General features: G+C 46.3%; 1 protein-coding gene across 1 annotated transcript; it reads right to left on the bottom strand.

Annotated features, from left to right (window-relative positions):
* Positions 1-11,566: 11,566 nt before the first annotated feature.
* On the bottom strand, positions 11,567-17,852 carry CCN3 (cellular communication network factor 3). The gene is made up of 5 exons (XM_030549611.1): positions 17,759-17,852; positions 17,448-17,673; positions 16,516-16,767; positions 13,689-13,897; positions 11,567-12,881 (listed from the first exon to the last, which is right to left on the bottom strand). The coding sequence occupies exons 1-5, from the start codon at positions 17,828-17,830 to the stop codon at positions 12,588-12,590; spliced, it is 1,053 nt and encodes a 350-aa protein (XP_030405471.1). The 5' UTR covers positions 17,831-17,852; the 3' UTR covers positions 11,567-12,587.
* Positions 17,853-19,918: the final 2,066 nt, after the last annotated feature.

Genomic DNA, 19,918 nt, shown 5'->3' with positions numbered 1-19,918 from the left:
GGAGGAAAGAAAGGGCACAACACTCCAGCCAACAACTATATCTTCTCCAATATTACACCTGTCCCTTTTGTGGGAAAATCTCCACGGCACAAACTGGGCTTCTCAGCCACTTAAAAACTCACCAATGAACCCTCTTGGCAGACATCATCCTCGCTTTAAGGGATAGCCGAAGAGAACCCCACACTGGGCCAGGAGGAGTTAGAGAGCAGTCCTGGGCCACTGTGATACTGCCGCACCACACCCGCAAGAACCTGCTCAACTGGAGGAGAAGTTTAAAAGGGAGCCTGTTGTGAGGTATATGTAGCCCCACGCTAGCCCAGCAACCAATGGGTTAACACAGCCTCTGCCAGCCACTGCTGACTGGCAGGCTAACAGCAGCTGGAAGGATAAAAGGACTGGGAGCGGAAGGGCAGAGCAGCTAAAGAGGAGTGAGGAGGCAGGACAAAGGAACTTCTGTCAGCAGACTGCTAGAGAGCCACCTAGAAAGGGGTGAACCATGCCAACAGACCAAAGAGCCTACAGAGGCCTGAGGAAGGAGCTCAGGGCACTGTCAGAGTCAGCAAACCCTGACTCCTTGTCTAGTTTGAGGATCCTGAGCTGTAGCCTGATGGAGGGGGCAGGCCTGGGTTCCCCTTACCAATACCCTGTTGGACCTGAGAACATAGAGGATGTCCAGTTTACTGGACACCAGGAGTGGACTGACAGCCCCACTGAGCTGAGTGAGCTGGAGCCACACCACCCACCGCATTTGGCTAGGGCAGGCACATTTGCACTGACGCCCCACCTCACAGAGCCAGACAGTTCATAAGAGGGAGAGACAACAGAGAATAACAGACTTACCTCAGGAGATCCTGAATAAGGGTGCAGCAGGCGTCTGGGCTGCAGGAGAGATTCTGCTAGCAGCAGCTACCCAGGCCTGAGAGAAGGAGGTAGCCTTTACCTAAGACTACAGAACCCTTTGATCTAACTTCTGGAGGATCATGGAAGACGCATTTGACCTTATGCCCAGTGGAGAGGGAGGGCCCAGGCTCCAGTAATGACCACCTATTTCGTGGATGGGATATGGGCCCCTTTTCCCTCCCTTGGAGAGCAGGAGAGGTTAGAGACATTATAAACCATGTGCGACTTACAGGCAACCAGAGGTGGGTTGAAGCCCCTTTCTTTTGTGGGGATGTTGGATTGTATACATTTTGTTGGACTCTATTAATCCAGAACTTAATTGGTGGATCAGCCAGAGGACCAAGGCCTCAGATCCCCAACACTGAGCCTGGTTGATCCCATGCCTTCTATTATCCCCTTTTGAGCTACTATATGGGAGGCAGCCCTACAGGATCCTAGCTCTCCTCCACCAGGCATGGGAGAAGCCAGAGCCAGGAACAACCAACATGGTACAATATGTGTTCTGTTTGAGGGCAAGGACGCTTCAGGCTTTCTTGAGGGAGAAGCTGCTGAAATCTCAGTAGAACCAGGAATGGGCCTAGAATAATGGGGTCAGGATGTGAAAATTTAAGCCTGGTGCTAAGGTTTGTTGTTGCTGCCAATCTTGAAGTCAAAACTGCTGGCCAAGTGGCAAGGATCATTCAAGGTTGTAAAAAGGGCAAAGGCAGTTGATTATAAAATCTGCCATTCAGGGAAGAGAAAAGAGACACAGATGTACCATGTGGACCTACTGAAGGCTCGAAAGGACCAAGAGGTCCTTTTCCACCAGAACTTGAGCTCAGCCAAAAAGTGCCCTTAATCCATTATTCTGGCATGAACAGAAAGAACAAATACAATGGCTAATCGAAGACTTCCCCTGGGTGTTCTTAGAACAAACCCACTCAGCCTACCATCAGGTGGATACCAACCTGGGGAAAAAGGTCCTTGAGAATCTATGACTCCTTAGGTGGAAGTTGTGGGAAACAGTGTGCCAGAAACTATTGGCCTTGTTGGACCTCAGGGTTATTGGGGAATCATCCCTTAGTGCAGCCTTCTTAAATTGGGGATCCCAACCCAAAAGGGTGTCACAAGGTAGTGTCCGGGGGGTCGCAAGCAGGGTCCCCATACGTCCAGGTCCTCTGATCTCCCTCTGGGTAGATTTTGGAAATATGAAGAAATGTCTATGACTTTCCCTTGCCTTCAAAGCTGGGCAGCAGGAGAGCAGCAGTCACTGGTCAGGTGTCCAGCCTGGATGCCAGTGACACCACTAGCATCAGGGCAGAAGGTAGGGTGGCATGGTATGGTATTGCTTTCCTTCTGCACCACTGTTGGTGGTGGTGCTGCCTTCTGAGCAGACATGCCAAAACACAGAAATTGGGCTCGTTTTCAGCTTAATTGTCTTGTGAGTTGCTTGTTGGCTAGTTTTTGGCTCGTAGCTTGTTGCTTCTTTATTTTTTGATCGGCTCCCAGCAAGCAGGGGCAAGTGAGGGAGAGAGTCAGGTGTGCACAGTGGGCCCACCACAGTCCCAGACTGCACGTGGGGAGGAATCTAGTGACAGAGTCTTGGGGTTCTTAGGGACTGGCTTGTTTTGGCCTTATTTTGAAATGGGATGTTTGATTTTTGGCTTATTGTGAAAGTCAGGGTGCTTCGGAGCTGGGTGGCTGCAGAGCAAGTGGCTGCTAGCTGGGTGCCCAGCATAGATGGCAGTGCCATCTCCAGCAGCAGCGCAGAAGGAAGGGTGGCATGGTATGGTATTATCACCCTTACTTCTGCATCACAGCCAGGGCCAGTGCTACCATTTAGGCCAACTAGGCGGTTGCCTAGGGTGCCAACATTTGGGGGTGCCAAAAAGCAGCGCCCCCAATTTTTTTTAAAGCTTTTCAGCGGCTGCTGCGCTAGGAGGGAGAGGGAGTCTGAGCCACCGGCCGGCAGCCCAGAGGTTCCCCTGGGTCAGCATGCCGCCGCCGGCAGCCAGCCCAGGGGTTCCCCTAGGTCAGCGCGCCACCGCCGGCAGGGAATCCAAGCGTTTCCCTGGGTCAATGAGCCACCAGCAGCCCAAGGGTTTGGGCTGCTGGCCGTGCGCTGACCCAGGGAACCCCTGGGCTGCCTGCCTTCGGCTCAGACTCCCTCTCCCTCCCAGCGCAGCGGCCGCTCCATCCCATGCGATTCTCTCATTGCCGGTGGTGGCGCCGGCGGCTGGGCAGAGCTCCACAGCTCTGCTTAGCACGCGTGGCACGAGCCCAGTGACGGGCGTGACAGCAGGGCTTCTGGAGCAGAGGTGAGCTAGGGTGAGGAGGTACTGAACGGCTCCCTGGGGAGAGGGAGCTGCCGTGGGGGAGTGCCTCAGGGCAGGGGGGGAGTTGCAGTGGAGGGGGGTGCCTCAGGGCGGAGCTGCCACAGAGCTTGGGGGCGGGGCACAAGGTGGCAGTTTCGCCTCAGGCATGAAACTTCCTTGCACCGGCCCTGATCACAGCTGGTGGTGGCACTGCCTTTCGAACTGGGCAGCAGAGAGCAGTTCTGAAGGCAAGGAAAAATCATGGACATTTTTTCATATTTCCAAAATAATCGAAGATGGAGATTGGAGGACTGAAGGAGTTGGCCCAGGAAAACCCAGATGAATGGTGACCCTACTTGTGACCCTCCTGCACTAGCCTTGTCATCCCATTTTGGGTTGGGGCCCCCAGTTTGAGAAACACTGCACTAGGGGATTCCCCTACAACACTCAGGTACAATACAACCAGTAATTCTTGGTTGGACTGTTTCCCACATCTTCCATGGAAGCGGTCATAGATTCTCAGGAAATCTTTCCATATTTCAAATATCCGCCCAGATGGAGATCAGAGGACCAAAAAAGAGGTCATGTTCAGAAAAACTCAGACTATGGTACCCCTATCAAAACATCAGCACTCCTAACTTTACATTTCCAGAGACTTGTTTGTATATAGTTGTGTATAAAGCCACAATCCATGGACAATATTGTGATTATTACCACAAATTAGACATTATGATTCTTGCCACAATCACTGAAAAAGGCTTCCAGCTCCCCAAACTGTATCCTGTTGTCTATTTTTTCCCAGAAAACATGTTTCTTAAATGTCCACCTATTTATTCCTGAAGGCTGTTGCTTTACACTTTAAGAGGCTTCAGAGACTTTGACTGCAGGGATAATGATTACATGCTTCATTTAATGCCCCTATAAGTATGTACAGTAATTTGTGGTCAATTTTTTTTGGGGGGGGGGGCAGTGCATCACAGCCCTAAATATTTTCAAAGGGGATGGGAGCAGCAAAAAAAGTTTGAGAACCCCTGCCTTAGACACTGCTTTAGTTGAATTCAATAAGGAAAATACATTGGCCTTGTCAAGGTTATTGGCCCAATGATTTACTAAGGCAAAGTTCATATGAGGCCAAATTGATATTCAACCTTCTAGTGCCCAGTCTTGCTCCTATTGAAGTCAACGATGAAACTTCCAATAGACCCTCATTTGTGTTTGTGTACACGTGCGTGTATGTGTGCAGATAGATCTAATGCAGAGTCACCAATGAGTGAGGATGTTTCCAATGAACTCCAGCAGGGATTGGTTCTTGGTACAATGCTACTGAATTTTTTTCAATATGTAATGACCTGGAAGAAAGTATAAAATAATTACCAACAAAGCTTGCAGATGACACAAAGGTTGGTGGGATGGTAAATAACGATGAAAACAGATCACAGATGCGGCGTGATCTGATTCACTTGGCAAATTAGGCACAATCAAAACACATCTTTTAATGCAACCAAATGTATAGACACAGATAACTATGTATATATTCATATACTCATGAGAAATCAGGTTGTTGTCATGCTGTTTTGTAAGTAGAGCTTGAAGAACTGTCCTTATGCATTACCAAATTAATAAGCATCACATTTTCCACACAGTTCAGTTTTGTTTCAAGTTTCATGAAATTATTTTTAAAATGCACCTTTCGGTATTGCAGTGGTGGAGTGAGGAGTCCATGCATCCATTGTGAACTGAGAAAGTGTCTGATGTTCCTTTCCTCAGAGGGAGAGATCTAGATACTATCAATTGGCAGGTGAGTGGATTTTTTTTTTAAAGATCCCCGGCCCTCCACAGACAGCAGGGAAGGGGACTTAAAGATGGTTGACCCAGTATTCTTGGGGCACCTTTAAAGACAGGGGTTCAAGTGTTGATTGCTTAGCCTTAGGAGCACCTTATCTGAAACCTTGAATATTATGGGCCAATGTTGATTTCACATCTGTGTGGCAGGTGTCTTGACTGATATCAGTTCAGATATTCTACATCCGTAGACCAGCTGTTGAGATTACTGGAGTACAGAATATTGGAGCTAAGAGATTATTAATGTGGCTCTCAGAGAAAAATTTTGCACTAATTTACAGCCCTGTGTTAAATCTCAAAGCAAGTATTGTAACTTAGACGTTGATGACTACACTAGGTATTTGAATATAAATGGTAGGAATAACCATAATAGCTATGTCTACATTACCCACCGGATCAGCAGGCAGCGATCGATCCAGTGGGATCGATTTATGGCATCTAGTCTAGACATGATAAATCAACCCCAATCCCTCTCCCGTCGACTCCTGTACTCCAGCTCCGTGAGAGGCGCAGGTGGAGTTGACACGGGAGTGGCAGCAGTCGACTCATCACAGTGAAGACACCACAGTAAGTCGATCTAAGTATGTCAACTTCAGTTACGTTATTCGTGTAGCTGAAGCTGCGTAACTTAGATTGATTCCCCCTCCCCCCGCCCCCAGTGTAGACCAGGGAAATGGCTCTGTGAGACTTGAGCTAATGCATGAGGCTTCAGTACATACCAACTCTTCATGACTGCTTAGAGAAAAATTAACTAAAAGTAGGACTAACCATATTCTGGATCTTCCTAGCACCTAGCAGAGCAGAGAAGAGGGGTACAAGTCTGTTCTATTAGCTTTAGATTTATGGGATGTACATTGCCATGCACAGCTGCAGCACTATATAAATAATAATAATACCCAGGTAGTAAAGCTTGCTTTACTATAAAGCCTGGGCTGGGAAGGAAGAGTGGAAATGGTTCTATTATTCCTGCAGTTATTATCATGTATTGCAACATCTGAAAAAGCACATAGGATGAAATCCTGATCCCATTGAAGTCAACCCCAAAATTTCACTCAAAATGTTTGCTTTTGGCAGAAGGGGAAAAAATACCGTTGTTTTCCCACCGAGAGGATTCTCACTTTAGTAACTTGTGGAGAGCTTCATAGGCACAGAGGCAATGACTTAGTACTTCAGAGAAGCAGCTTGTACAGAGATTGGTGCACATATCAAAAATGTTGTAGCAAAGTTGCTGCCCTCAACATGCTCCCTCCTGACTGGATGTGGTGTTGCAGCACATTTTGCCTCAGTTTCCCTCACCTTCTTTTGGCCTACTCGGGCTGCAGGAGTGTCCTTGGCCTTCCAGCCAGACTATTTTGCTGGGTCCTGCTTCTTCTGTGGCCACAGAGTCCTTAGCAAAGTCCAACAGAAATATATACAAAATCAAAACTTCAGTCTGTCTGGGCTCAGCTGGCAGCCACCTCATCACAGGCATCCCTCTGTTGCTCTCGACTATCTTCCTGCCTAACCAGTGTTCCAGGCCTCAATCAGTCCCACAGACCAAGGGCTGGTGCACTCCTCCTCTCACTCAGGCATTCAGGCAGGCTAAAGTCCATCGATAAGTTTAGCCTTGAAATTAGATGAATGTTTCTAACTATCAGAGGAGTGAAGTTCTGGAACAACCTTCCAAGGGGAGCAGTGGGGGGAAAAAAACCTAACTGGCTTGAAGACTGAGCTTGATGAGTTTGTGGAGGGGATAGTATGATGAGACTGCCTACAATGGCATGTAGCCAGTCTTTGACTGCTAGTAGCAAATATCTCCAGTGGCTGGTGATAGGACACTAGCTGGGGAGGAGTCTGAGTTACTACAGAGAATTCCTTCCCAGGTGTCTGGCTTCTAGGTCTTGCTGATATGTTCAAGGTCTAACTGTTCGCCATATCAGATTGGAAGGGAATTTTCCCCTGGGTCAGATTGGCAGAATACCCTGGGGGCTTTTGGCCTTCCTCTGCAGCACAAAGCATGGGTCACTTGCAGGTTTAAACTAATGTAAATGGTGGATTCTCTGAAACTTGAAGTCTTTAAATAATGATTTGAGGATTTCAGTAACTCAGCCAGATATTATGTGTTTATTACAGGAGTGGGTAGATGAGGTTCTGTGGCCTGCAATGCGCAGGAGGTCAGACTAGTTGATTGTGATGGGTCCTTTTGGCCTTAAAGTCTATGAGGCATCAGGACCTCTTGCTCCAGTTAGGTTTTCAGAGCACCCTGGAAAAGCTTGTGGGCTTGCCTGTCCTTCTTGGCCTTCTTTCAGGCAACTCCCCAAAGAGGGAACTCTCCATCTCCTCTTCTCTCCTCTAGGTCTCCTCAATTGGGCTCACCCAGCTCTTTATGGGAAAAAAAAACAGCTCCCGCTCCGACTGGACTTTATCGCTAAGTAGGCTTGGCCCACCCTCCAGGTGCACTCAGGCAGGTTAATTGGCTTCTCAGGTCCACACTAACAGTTTCATGGCATTTGTGGGGTAAACACCACACCGTACATACAGAGATTAGAGATTTATCTCCAAGAGTTCTCTGTCAGGGTCCAGATGTAGCTATTGTACTTCCTTACAAGCACATGGGATAGATGTAAGTGATTGGAAGAAAATGAGGAAGAGACAGTAATATGTGTGTCTTCCACTGAGAATGTACTGGAGAAAAAGAATGTAGCCTATTTGTATGTTTGCTCTTTGGTAGACAAAATTATTGAAAATATGGACAGTTTTATAATAGCAGTGTATGAGGGCATCCCTGTTTTGGTGATTTTAGGACAAAATTTGGATTTTTTTTCTCACTTCCTAAATCAGCAAAGAAAGAATTGCTTAAACGTGTCCTCTATGGATCAGTGCAATTGTCGCCTTGTTGGTCTCAGGACATTAGAGAGACAAGGTGGTTGAGACCTTTTTCTTCAAGAGCTCTGTGTAGCTCAAAAGCTTCTCTCTTTCACCAACTGAAGTTGGTCCAATAAAAGACCATTATCTCACCCACCTTGTCTCTTTGCGGATCAGGCAGCTGGTGTTAGGCTGTCGCCACTCAAATTTTCTGGGTGCTGGCTTGAAATCTGCACTGCCACCTTGGTTGAGACTGCAGCATTTGGTGGGTTAGGACACAGAAGTATGGTGACAAGCTCCCACTATTGAGGGAATGTGTGTGTGCCCAGTGCAAGATTTCCATTACTACCTTAGCATTTGAGCACTCCTGTGGTTGGAGAGGATGAAGTTACTGGTCAGTCAGAGGCAGCCTGCTTTTATTCTATGCAATGTATCTGTAGACAACATATGGCCATGACATCAGGCCATCTTAGCAGGTCAAGCACAAGATTAGTGGAGAAACCGTGCATGCTCCTGCTGCTCCACTGAAATCTCCTGGATGAGATAGTCCCAGAGGCAGCTGCAAACACCTTTGTTTAACATGGTATTTTGTGTAAGAGACCATGTCAGATAGCCTGTTGCTCTATTAACAAACATCACTCATGTGTCCAGCTGCACCATAGCCTTCCTATTACCATTTTTAATGATAAAAAGCAACCAATTTTAGAAGTTTTCAATTAGGTGAGCAATTGGCTATAAGGGAACCCTTGCTGCCTATGAATGAGTTAAGTACCAAAATTTAAATATGGCAGCTCTGGTGAGTCAGTGGAGGAGGGGCACCCAGAATTCCATTGGCCTGAATCACCATGTTACTCCAATTTCACACCAGTGGAGTTACAATGGGGTGTAAGAAGTGTAATATACTGAATGAGGCCCAGAGTTGATAACTTGTGAATCTTGGGAGGTTTAAAAATGAGTTTCTGACTGCTGGATGTTGTCCCACCTTATATATTCGAATAATTTAATTTTGATTGCGTAGCTCCAAGAAATGAGGTAATGAGGATTTGGCCTTTTAGGACTTGTCTCCACAAACACAAATTGCACTGGTTTAACTAAATCTATTTCTGCAGAGTTAAATTGGTATGCCCAACCTTGTGCAGACAGATTCATAATAAACAATGTCAATTACTGAACTGCCAACTTCCATTCCTGGAGCACCTAAGTGTCCCATGCTTTGCTTGGAAGAACTGGCAGAACAGGCTCAAACCACAGGGAAGTATTTGTTAGAAGGAACAAACTAATGTAGAGTGAAGGGAAAGCAAATCCAGGGAGGAATGATGCCACAAGAGACAAAAGTAAAAAACTACAACACATCCCTCTCTCTCCTTCCCCCCCCCCCCAAAATCCCTAAACAAGATGTCAAAATAAAGTAAATTTTATTCAAAAGGGAGAGGAGGGAAGAAACTTTCTGTCAAACTGCAGAAATCAAGTGAAGGAGTTATCATAGAAACCTCCCTGCTCAGAATTTACCACTGGATCAGATTACCTGTACTAGACACAGAAAAGAAGAAGATTCTAATGGTGGATGTCATGGTGCCATTCAAAAACATTCACTGGCCTTCCATGAGGCCCAAACACGGAAGGAGCTGAATTACACCCTGCTGGCTGACACGCTGAGAGCCCAGGGCTACGAGGTCCAGATCCACGCTCTGGTCGTGGGAGCCCTGGGCATGTTGGACCCCCCCAACAAGCCAGTGCTGAGAGCATGCAGAGCTGACGTTACACCTGGCTCATGAGACAGCTCATGGTGTCAGACACCATCAGGTGGTCCAGAGACTTATACACAGAGCACATCATGGGACACCATCAGTACCACCTTGAGCAATGCCAGCCAGGGAAATAACCCACTTCCTTCCTTCCCTGATGAACCAAGGGATGCACCCCACCCACGTGCTTATTCACTACACCAGTATTGACTTGGACTCTAAATACATTCTATGGGTGATGTACCTGAGATCACTTATCCATTGATATTTTAAAAACTTCTGCACCCCAATCTGAGTCTATGCTGGTTACGTACTAAGATATATATATATATATATATCTCCTATGAACCTTGTAACCAACACTTGTAATCCCTCCTAACCCAAGCCTGACCGCAAGTGTACAGTACCTTCTTTCTTAATATTTAAAATCAATTTTACATGAGTTAACACTTTAGAATTAAAGTTAAAACACACCTGGGCAACTGCACCACTTTGCTACCTAATACTTGGCTTGTATGCTGCAAATTAAGAGATGAAGGTAATAATTTGCAGGAAGTTTAAGAAATTTGTTAACTTACATAGTGCTAAAAGTGTACTAGGGTCTTAATAAACAAGCCTAAACACAGACAACTGAGTAGCTGAAGAACAAACTGCTCTGAGCTCTCCCCATCTTGGCACACCTTGGTACTGGGGGCTTAGAGGGAGGAATCATAGCATTTCCTACACAAACTCTGCTGTGGGAATCCAGACAGGGTGTGTTACAGAATCTTTATGCCACGTGCAGTGTAGAGTGGCTAGAACGTAGACTAGAATTTGGCCCAAGCTTCCTACTTTAGGGAGCTACGTTCTCAGTCAATAAGACTGAAGCCACAAAATGTAGATTTATTGAGCTGATTCTACACATAGCATTTTATTATATTTACATGAGAGCATTTCCTGCTTTAGCAATGAAAGAAATTATATCTTGTAAAATTTTAAAGAGCTGTAGTAAAAGGTTTCACTAAGCTTCTTTGTGATCATTAATGTTTTCATCAGTAGGTTGGCACTAGTACATTCAGTCATGCAGGCTGTGAGTAAGCAACCCAATTCCCCTGGCTTCAGTTGAATGAAGACTAGGGTCCTGCAACAATGTCCTCAAGGAGACCTGGATGAGAAAGTTTCAAACTTATGATAGATCTTTATAAGAGTAAGGCATCTACATACCTAGTTAGCTTTACTCATGGAAGTAGTCCCATAATGATGGGGCTGTTTAGCCAATCAAGTGTCTGAATATGGTTCAGTGCTTTGATATGGAGTTTATATCCTCCACATTGTAAAGCTTGCATGACCCAAGACCAAATTCAACACAATGTATACAAAATAATGCAAAACCATATTAATGCAGTCTCCCTATTGTAAGTTCCTTGGGGGACAGTGTCTGTACAGTACCCCACACTCTGGGGTCCTGGCTGATGTTTTTGTTTCATAGATGTTACCACAGCATGGTTCTTTAATAGGTAATTACCATTGCAGTCTATTTATACAGTGGTTGCTATTACAAGGCAACACTTCCACAGTGGAAGAGTTATTTCCTAATTATAGGAGAAAATTGTAGCATCTTACAACTGTGTGCCATAGTAAATGCTGGAAATTAACTTGTTAGACAATAGTCACAGATTAAGAAAAGCCACCAAAACCCTTACGACAGTATATCTAATCCCATCTCTTCTTTGCTGCACAATCCTTTCCCAATGTCAGTTAGGTGTATACATTCTAAACCTATCCCCTTACAGGTTCCTAGAAGAGATGGAGAATTTGTGTCACCTCACTGTTAGTCAGTAAAGATTTAGGATTTAGAGGTGTACCAAGCACCTCGCAAGAATGGGGTCTGATTTTAATGGCAACTTTTTGCCTTTTCCTTTTTTGGAAGTTTGGTAGTAACAAAAATAACTAAGAAAAAAGTTTCAGCTCAGTTTTATTTACTCAATGCTTAGACATTTACAGAAAGATTACAATATATACAGTTTCTATATACACATATATTGTGTTCTGTTTTATAGAAAGAGTAACAATACTTTAAAGTAATTTACAAACCTTTTACTGTTGCAGACTAACATTGTAACACTCGGGAGGCAGGGTTGTCTAATGGCCAGAGAACTGGACAGTGATTCAGACATGGTCATATTCCTGGCTTGAGCACCAGATGACCTTGGGCAAGTCACTTCACTGCCCGGTGCCTCAGTTTCCCTATCTGTAAACTAGGGATAAGAATACTGACCTTCCTTTGAAGAGTGCTGTAAGAACTAGGTATTATTAGATGGTCAACTTCAATAAGATTTGGACTGGGCTCCTTCTGAAGCCATTAAGTATCTGGAGATTAGTGAAGTTTCTCTCATCTGCCTTGTGTCTTATGCCTCTTCTCTAGCATTCTTGGGGCCACATGTGGCACTTGATTCTCAGTAAAAAAAAAGGTCAGATATGCCACTTTTTACCTGCACATGGCCTCAAAAATACAATGTTCTTTTCAATAGCGTTTTATAGTAATCAAATTGTTCTTACTGTAATGAACTGTTCTGTAGAAACAGAGTTAGTACATTATGCAAAAACTTCCATGTTCTTGTCCTCTCAATTTGCATAAAGTAGCAGGAAGAAGATTTTTTAATAAATGCATGATAAAGGGCACTGATCCTGTTGCCACTGAGGTCAATGGCATAATTTCCCAAGGAGGAGAGAAATTGGTCATTTGCTTACTCATCTTTACATTAAAGATGAAACTATATTCCAGGAAATTGAACTGTCTCCAAGTTAGTGAAATACATTTTTTCCTCCCCTAAAGTATAGGGTGAGTTATTTGACTACAGGAAGAAATGATACGAGTTTAGAAAGAGACCGGATATATTACATTCATCTGATCATGGGTTAAGTTTCATATAAACTGTTCAAACATTTTAAGTGTTTTAAAAAGTAACCTGGTTTAAGCATTTCATATTTTTACTCCACTGAACATTGGCTCCAACAGTTGGAAGAACACATTGTCCTGGGGACAGCTGTTATGACAGACACAGGTAGTGATCAGCATCATTGGCTTTTTGAAGACTTTGCTCTGGGGACACTGGAACTCAACCTTGATTGTCTTGGTGTTGTGTGGCGTGCAGCATCGTCCATCAGTGCAGAGCCCACAATAGCGGGGTTTATAGGTCTGTATACTAGTGCAGTTCTTGTACTCAAAGTGAACAGCTTTCAATGACTTCTTTGTTCGGACACACTTTTTCCCTTTCTAAGAAAAACATGAAGTGGCATTAAATGCGTCATATAGGCAGTTTAGAATACTAACTGACTGAAAAACAGAAGGAAGTTAGAAACATGCAAGATTGCTGTGAGGTTTGGAAACCTTGGGCCTGTTTCTCATCTTTTCACTGGCACTACAGCAGTCAGACTCCAGTTACTTCAATGGACATATTACTAGCAGAGGCAGATTAGGGTTTTGTGAGGCCCTGGACCAGAGCAAATGGGGCCGCATCCCCACCCCTTCTGTCTGTAATCCCCCTCACTCGCTCCTGCTGGAGAGCGGAGTCGGGGCATGAGAGTTTTCCCTGCTCTGCTTGCCTGGCACTCCTACCAGGGAGTGGGATCGGGGCATGTCCCGCTTGCCCACAGCAGGAGTGCTGGACAGGCAGAGCAGGCCCCTTAATTCATGTATTGCACAAGTCTCTGGTAAAGCCACCTCTACTTATTCTGTGGTCAGGCCCACTGTTGAAAATTAAATGTACAAGAAAAATCCCAAACCCTCACCCACATTAAACCTTTAACACCTCTGAAGTCAGTAAAGTTGCACCAGGAAGTTTAGAAACTAAAACTGTTACTAATTATAATAAATCCTATGAAACATACAGATGCCGGAACATAGTTAACTGACAGCACCTCCCTACAAATAAAACTTCTGTAATGTTTTGGAAAAAGCAAACTTTGCTTGTTCATGTGTCTGTTTAATGCACTTGAAATGCCAGCATTATATTTTGTATTTGAAGAGGAAGAGGAATTAGGGCAACAAAGAACTCACTCTAGCAAGTGCTTGGGTTCATACCTTATCAATCAGCTGTTCACTCTCACAAGGTCGCACCATGCAGAGTCGTGTCTGCTTCACCATCTCACATTGAGGATTCCTGTTTGTAATGCGGGTGGAAAAGCCCATTCCACAGCTTTTGGAACATGAACTCCATTCTGTTGTCTGCTCAATACAGTTGGAACGCGAGTCAGAGGCATCAGTTCCAAGAGCTGATTCTTTTCTATATGCTATAAATAAAAAACCCCAAATACTCCATTACAATAAAAATATTGGATTCCTGTAAGAGTCCATAGCAAACAGAGACAAAAATAAATTCTCTACATTTATGACTTTGAAATGGGACTTAGCAAATTTAAAGTGGATTACTGGAGTGCTTTTAAGTACTAGAGATTTGTGATTTAGGTGTTTGAAAGGTGCTCACTTGACAGCCCTGGAGACTGAAGTCCTCTGTTTATCAACAAAATGGGTATTGCTTAGTGCAGAAATTTATGTACACTATCCCTTCCCACGCATCCCAACCCTAAACCAGAGGGGATAATCATTCAGTCTCCATGCCCAGTGTGACAACTTTCCCATCACTGCTAGTTGTGACGAGGATTTTACTGCTGATTTGCAAGTCATGTGTGAATGACTATGTTTTACAAAAGGTTTATCTTTTGTTCTTTGTCAGATTAGTCAAAAATTTAGGTATGAAATAATTTCAAGACAACTCTTACGTTTTATTGAACTGTAGTAAACTGCAGTGGAAGTAAATTAGATGATTTTATGGCTATGGGAATAAAGCAATCTTGTCAATTATTAAAAAAGTGATGTCAGTCGAAGTACTTACAAAGACTTATCATTGTTATGACACTGTACTAAAACGTGTACAGTATATGTTAAGTTGCAAAACAAATATTACCAGCTCTATGGTTACTTGGTGAAGGCTAACATTCTTTTACCATACAAGAGAACCAGAGTGAGCCCAAGTGACCTTGGAACACCCATTTCCTGAGCCAGTCAAGAGTGCTTGGCTTGATTCCCAGTGAAAACCTACTGGCTACATCATTGTGACAACTCTTGCTAGAAGCTATTCCACTATCCTATTGCAAAGCAAGGCTCCAAAAAACTGGAGATTTTCTAAGGGATATCTCCAGTTGCAAAAGGGGGCAGGGAGGGAGGAAGGCCAGGACCAATACTGACAGTGTCCATGCATCTACCTGTCATCAACAAAAAGCAAACCTTATGAGGAATTGTAGGATGAAGGTGCCAATATTTTGTACTTACATCATGTGGTACCTTTCATCAGATATTTCAGAGCATGTTCTAAACTGTAACTAGAGCTCAACATTCTTGCCAGGCAAGAACCAGTAAATATGGTTTCCTTTTTCAAATGCATGAGCTGATGTTGAGCAGTGTTAAGTGACTGGATCAAGGCCCTACAGAAAAGCAGCGTGCAGTGGCCCCAACGCCTACCTTTTACCTCTAGATTTGCAGGTTAAACTTACCAGTTCTTTGTAAGGTAAACTACAGTTTTAAAAAGGAAGAACATTCATAATTTCAGAAAAGGTGGAGGGGAAGGTACATGGCTGCTGCTTTAAAAAAAAAAGAAAATCCAACTGGTACTTGATTTTTCTAAAAATGCTCCTCAGGTTCCCTGAGACCTGAGCTGAAGACTTCCCCAGTTTTCCTGCCAGAGCAAGTGACAACAAGAGGAATGAGAATGTTTGGAAAGAGAGGGTTCTTTCAGACCCATTGACTGACTGTATCTAGACTAGTAGTTTCCCCTAATGTTGCCTGCTGCTGCTAACAGCTGTAGCTATGGGAGCTCGAACATATACAGCTGCTGGAAGCTAGTGCCATTTTAACTACCATGTCTATACCACATCTTCCACCATTGTTACCACTTGCAGTGGACAGAAGTTTTAGGAAGAGCATATAGTATATGTAAGGTGACTTTTGTAGTATCTGATGTTACTTAGTCTCATAGATAAACCAGCAAGAGTGTAGATCTAGGAGCAGTAGGACTCAGGTGGTTGGTTCCCCCTCCCTGTCTCTGTCCCCGTCCCCCGCCCCACCCCCATGTGGCCTTGGGAGAAGGCTGCAGAGAGAAAGCCATCCAAAGTCTCCTGCAAGTAGGCGTGGATACAGTCCAAGCACAGACCTTTGGTCCTTGGAGAGCTTTCGAGGGCTTTGACCAGACTTTCTGCCCTGTACCGATAGGTTCTTTGCGCCAACTGTTTTCCTCCCAGTCTCTACACCTTAGCTTCACTGCACAGCTACTCCTCATCCCCCTTCCTTTCAGGATATCACTTCCTAGATAACCCCCCTCCCCAAAAGAATCAGAAGTCACATGATGTTTGCCACCATCCCACTGTTCACTATGCTTGTGTTCTATTCTTTCCCCCACCCCGTTTCTGCCATGTCTATTTAGATAGCAAGCTTGTCAGGGCAGGGACCATTTGCTACTCTTCTCACAGTGAGGGTCCCTTCTTGGTTGGCCCTTAGGCACTACCATAATAAAATAATTTCTCAGGCCAGCCCCATCTCTGCACACACTACCAGGTGTAGTGCTTATGGGACTAGTGATTGGGCACTGTTGTTCCTGGTAGGTAGTGTCTGCAGGATCAGGCCCTGGTTTTAAGAGACTAATTACAGTTAAAAATGGCTATGCATTGGTGTCCTTTGGGGGTGTTTTAAGTGCCTTTTTCAATTCCACTTTTATTCCTATTTTCTGTATGTTCTATATGCATTTCTTATAGAAGAACTGGAAGCAGAGTTCTAGGTCTGATAACCAAGTAGGCATTTCCAATACACAATCATTACAGGGTTAATTTGACTGCAATAGCTAGTCTGAATAGCTCACCAGCCATCACAAAACTGCCCAAAGTCACTTCCTCTTTAGAGTCACAAGTCCACTTCTCACAGCACTCTCCTGGGACTTCAGTTTTCCTTGGGAAAGGGCAATCAGGACCAGGGAGCAGCAGGTCAAGGTTACAGCGGGGCACACAGCCAATCTGTCCATCTCTGCAGGCACACTGGTATTTACAGCTGGGCTGGAATGTCTCCCCACTCTGATAAATAACCCCATCAAACACACAGCTGTCTCCTTCAAGCACTGGTATAAAGAGGGAAAAGTGCATGAGTTACATGTAAAACTAAGACTACACACAGGTGACACTGTTTGCTCCACTTCATTAAAAGAATAACAATGTTCTCCATTATAGCAGAACACAGACACTGCAGTTCTGAGGTGAAAGATTTCTCCTCATTTATGCTTTAGAGGAGCTCACTTGGTCTGCCACACCTACTACTCCAGTGCTTTGGTGGTGAAATCTCTAGGGGAGGCCCGAACGAGGTGTCCAAGCAGTGATCTAAAGTAGGCAGTGCCAGGGTAGCTCATATGGTTAGCAAACAGGAATGTAAATCACAGAAAGATACATGGAGGTGGAGAAGAGGGAGACATTTCCCTAGCTGAGGAGGAAGCCAGCAGATTTCCTTGGTGCCTGAGCATCCCCGTGGCTACATTTTCTCCTTGTGACATACTCCAGGTTAGGGGCAGCCAAGCCCATCTCTAGGGGCTCCCCGATCTGTGTGTAGGAAACAGGGTAGCGTGCCTGGCTGCCCCCACGAGGTACCATGGGCGGAGCCCAGCTAGGAGCGGATGTCCCTCGCCCAGCCCCGAAGCATCCCGACTGAGCATTACCCAACCCAGGCTGGCACCGGGACCAGCAGCTCTGGCTGCGATGCGCTCAGGCGGGCCCAAGACCCGGTCTCAGGCTCCGCAGCCGCACTTACCCACGCAGATGCCCTGCCCGGCCCCGGCGCTGCGGTCGCAGTAGAGGCCGCTGCCCTGGTCGCAGGGCTGCAGCTCGGAGCAGCTCTCCCCGCGCTGCCGGGCGCATACCAGGCAGCAGGCGCAGCCGTCCAGCACAGCGGGCACTCCCGGGGCGCAGCTGGGCGGCTCTGCCGGGCACGGGCGGCCGCCGCACTGCGGAGGGCACGGCGGCGGCTGGCCACTCACCTGCGGGGCAGACACACAGACCAAGTCAGCGGGCACCCTGCAGCCCCCTCCCCGCAGCTCCGGCCCGGCCCGGCCCTGCCCTTGCCTTGCACAGCAGCAGCAGCAGCCCCAGGCTGGGCAAGCTCTGCCTCCGGTCACAGCCACGTGTCGGCCTCATTCTGCTGTCAGTCCCACCCGGCTCCGTTTGCCTCCCTGCTTGCAGCCCTCTGGAGCCGATTATATAGAGCGCCTCTGAAACCCCCTCCTCCCATTGGGTAGCGCGGGGGCGGGGCGCGGCGAGGGAACCAATCCCCGGCTCAGGGGCCGGTTCTGGACCCCTCTCTCCCCTACCATCGGACTCGGGCCCTCAGCTGTCCCAGCCCGGGGCGCGGCGTGGTGCCGGGAGCTGAGCGTGTGCGGGGACAGCGGTGGGAGCTGGTGCCGGGGCGCTGGGAATGCGCGGCCTGAGCTGGACGGGTAGGGATGTGACGGAGGTGCATAAAGAGGGAGGGACGGAGGAAGAACGTGTGTATCTGCGAGAGAGAAGTTGCTAGGAGGGCAGGGAGAGGGGCACTGAGTCTGCAGTCTGCCGCTTGTCTAGGGGTTAACGCTCCAGAGCGGCCAAATGCACAGATACAGTAATCCAGATCTTTAACTGAAAACCTGGAAGTAAGTGCCTGCTAGACGGACCTGGGATTTAATGAGTACCTGCCTACCCCCTCCGGCCAGGACTCAGCCCTTTCAGAAGTCGGTCTGTTGTTTAAGGGAATAAATTTCCCAGCCACTAGTTTCAGGAAACAAAACAAAAAATTCTCCTCACCCTGGCAACTGCAAAGCTGAGGCATGAAGCAGATGGACCGGGGGAAGATGGTGGCACAAAGCATAGAAGTCCCTCCAGGACCATCCTAACTTTTGCACTGTATATGTGTGCACACATCACATCTATTAGGTGCTGCTAGAGTTCTCAATAAGGAATAAGCAATTTGCTATGATTAGCCCAGAGGTTACTGGGTGGGCTCTCTGATGATCAGCACTATTGTTTCCTCCAGCCTGAACTGTTTGCTGCAGTAGCACAAAGAGCATCAGTGCAGGAGCTAATACTAGGTAGCATATATGACCTACTATATTGCCAACCTCAAATGTTCAAAAAAAATCATGAGTCAGGCTTACCAAAAATAATTATTGGCCTTAAAATCATGAGATTATGTAAAAAATAATAGATTCCATGTTTCTTTTTATTTGCCTTCTCCTTTTTGAGTCATGAGTGTGCACTGGGGTCACATTTTGAAGTTCTTCCCAGCCACCAGAACTAGAAAAGTTACTTTTCATTTATGAATGAAGGCTGAAATCATCACATATCCACTTGACTCCAGGAGCTGGAGCTTTAAGCAAAACAATTATTATAAGACTCATGACAAAATCATGAGAGTTGGCAACAGCTATGCTCCTTGGATCAGTCCTGGGAAGGCCCCAGGAGATCTGTGAGAAGCCTAATGTTTATCCATTTGTCAAATGAAAGTTACTTTGTTGCTTATCTGGGCTCAGTATTTTCTGTTGGGAAGCTGGACTCCTGTCTGTTTTCTGTTCTGTTCCAGCTAATACACTACTCCCATCACCATGGTATCTAAGCACTTTCCCATAGTGCATTCAGCAACATGGCTAGCATGGTGACACATGCTGTTCTTTCTTCCTCCCTGCAGGCAAACTGCAGAGGACTTAAAAATAATGAGGGTTAGTGAAGGGAAGCAGTAACCCTGGAAGAAAGTGATGAGCTTTATACTAGCTCTTGGCCAGGAATGGGCCTTTGACCCTGCACAAGGCCTCAAGGTGCTACTCTAATAGGTGTAATTATAGAGAGGGGAGCAGGGCCGGTGCAAGGAAGTTTCACACCCTAGGCAAAAACTTTACCTTGAGCCACCCCCCCCCCCAATAACCCTGCCTGCCACCCCCCCACACCCCTAGGGATCCCCCCCACAGCTGGTAACCCCCTCCCCCCCGCAAACCCTCTTCCACGGCAGCTAACCCTGCCTGGGGAGCCCGCCCCAGCTCTCCTCTGCTGAGCACACTGATGCTGCTCTAATTCTCCTCCCTTCCCAGACTTGTGGCACTGATTGGAGGAGACTTAGAGTGAGGGCTGTGTGCTCACAGGAGGCAGAGTGGAGGTGATCTGGGGCAAGGAGCAGTTCTCCTGTGTGCCCTCTTTTCCCCCGTTACTGCAGACGGCCCTCTCTGCATGCCCCCGCCCCAGCTCATCTCCACTCCACTC

This window comes from Gopherus evgoodei, chromosome 2 (assembly GCF_007399415.2).
Source record: "Gopherus evgoodei ecotype Sinaloan lineage chromosome 2, rGopEvg1_v1.p, whole genome shotgun sequence".
Taxonomy (NCBI): domain Eukaryota; kingdom Metazoa; phylum Chordata; order Testudines; family Testudinidae; genus Gopherus; species Gopherus evgoodei.
Note: the sequence above shows the minus strand (reverse complement) of the source record. Positions and strands in the feature narration are given on the sequence as shown.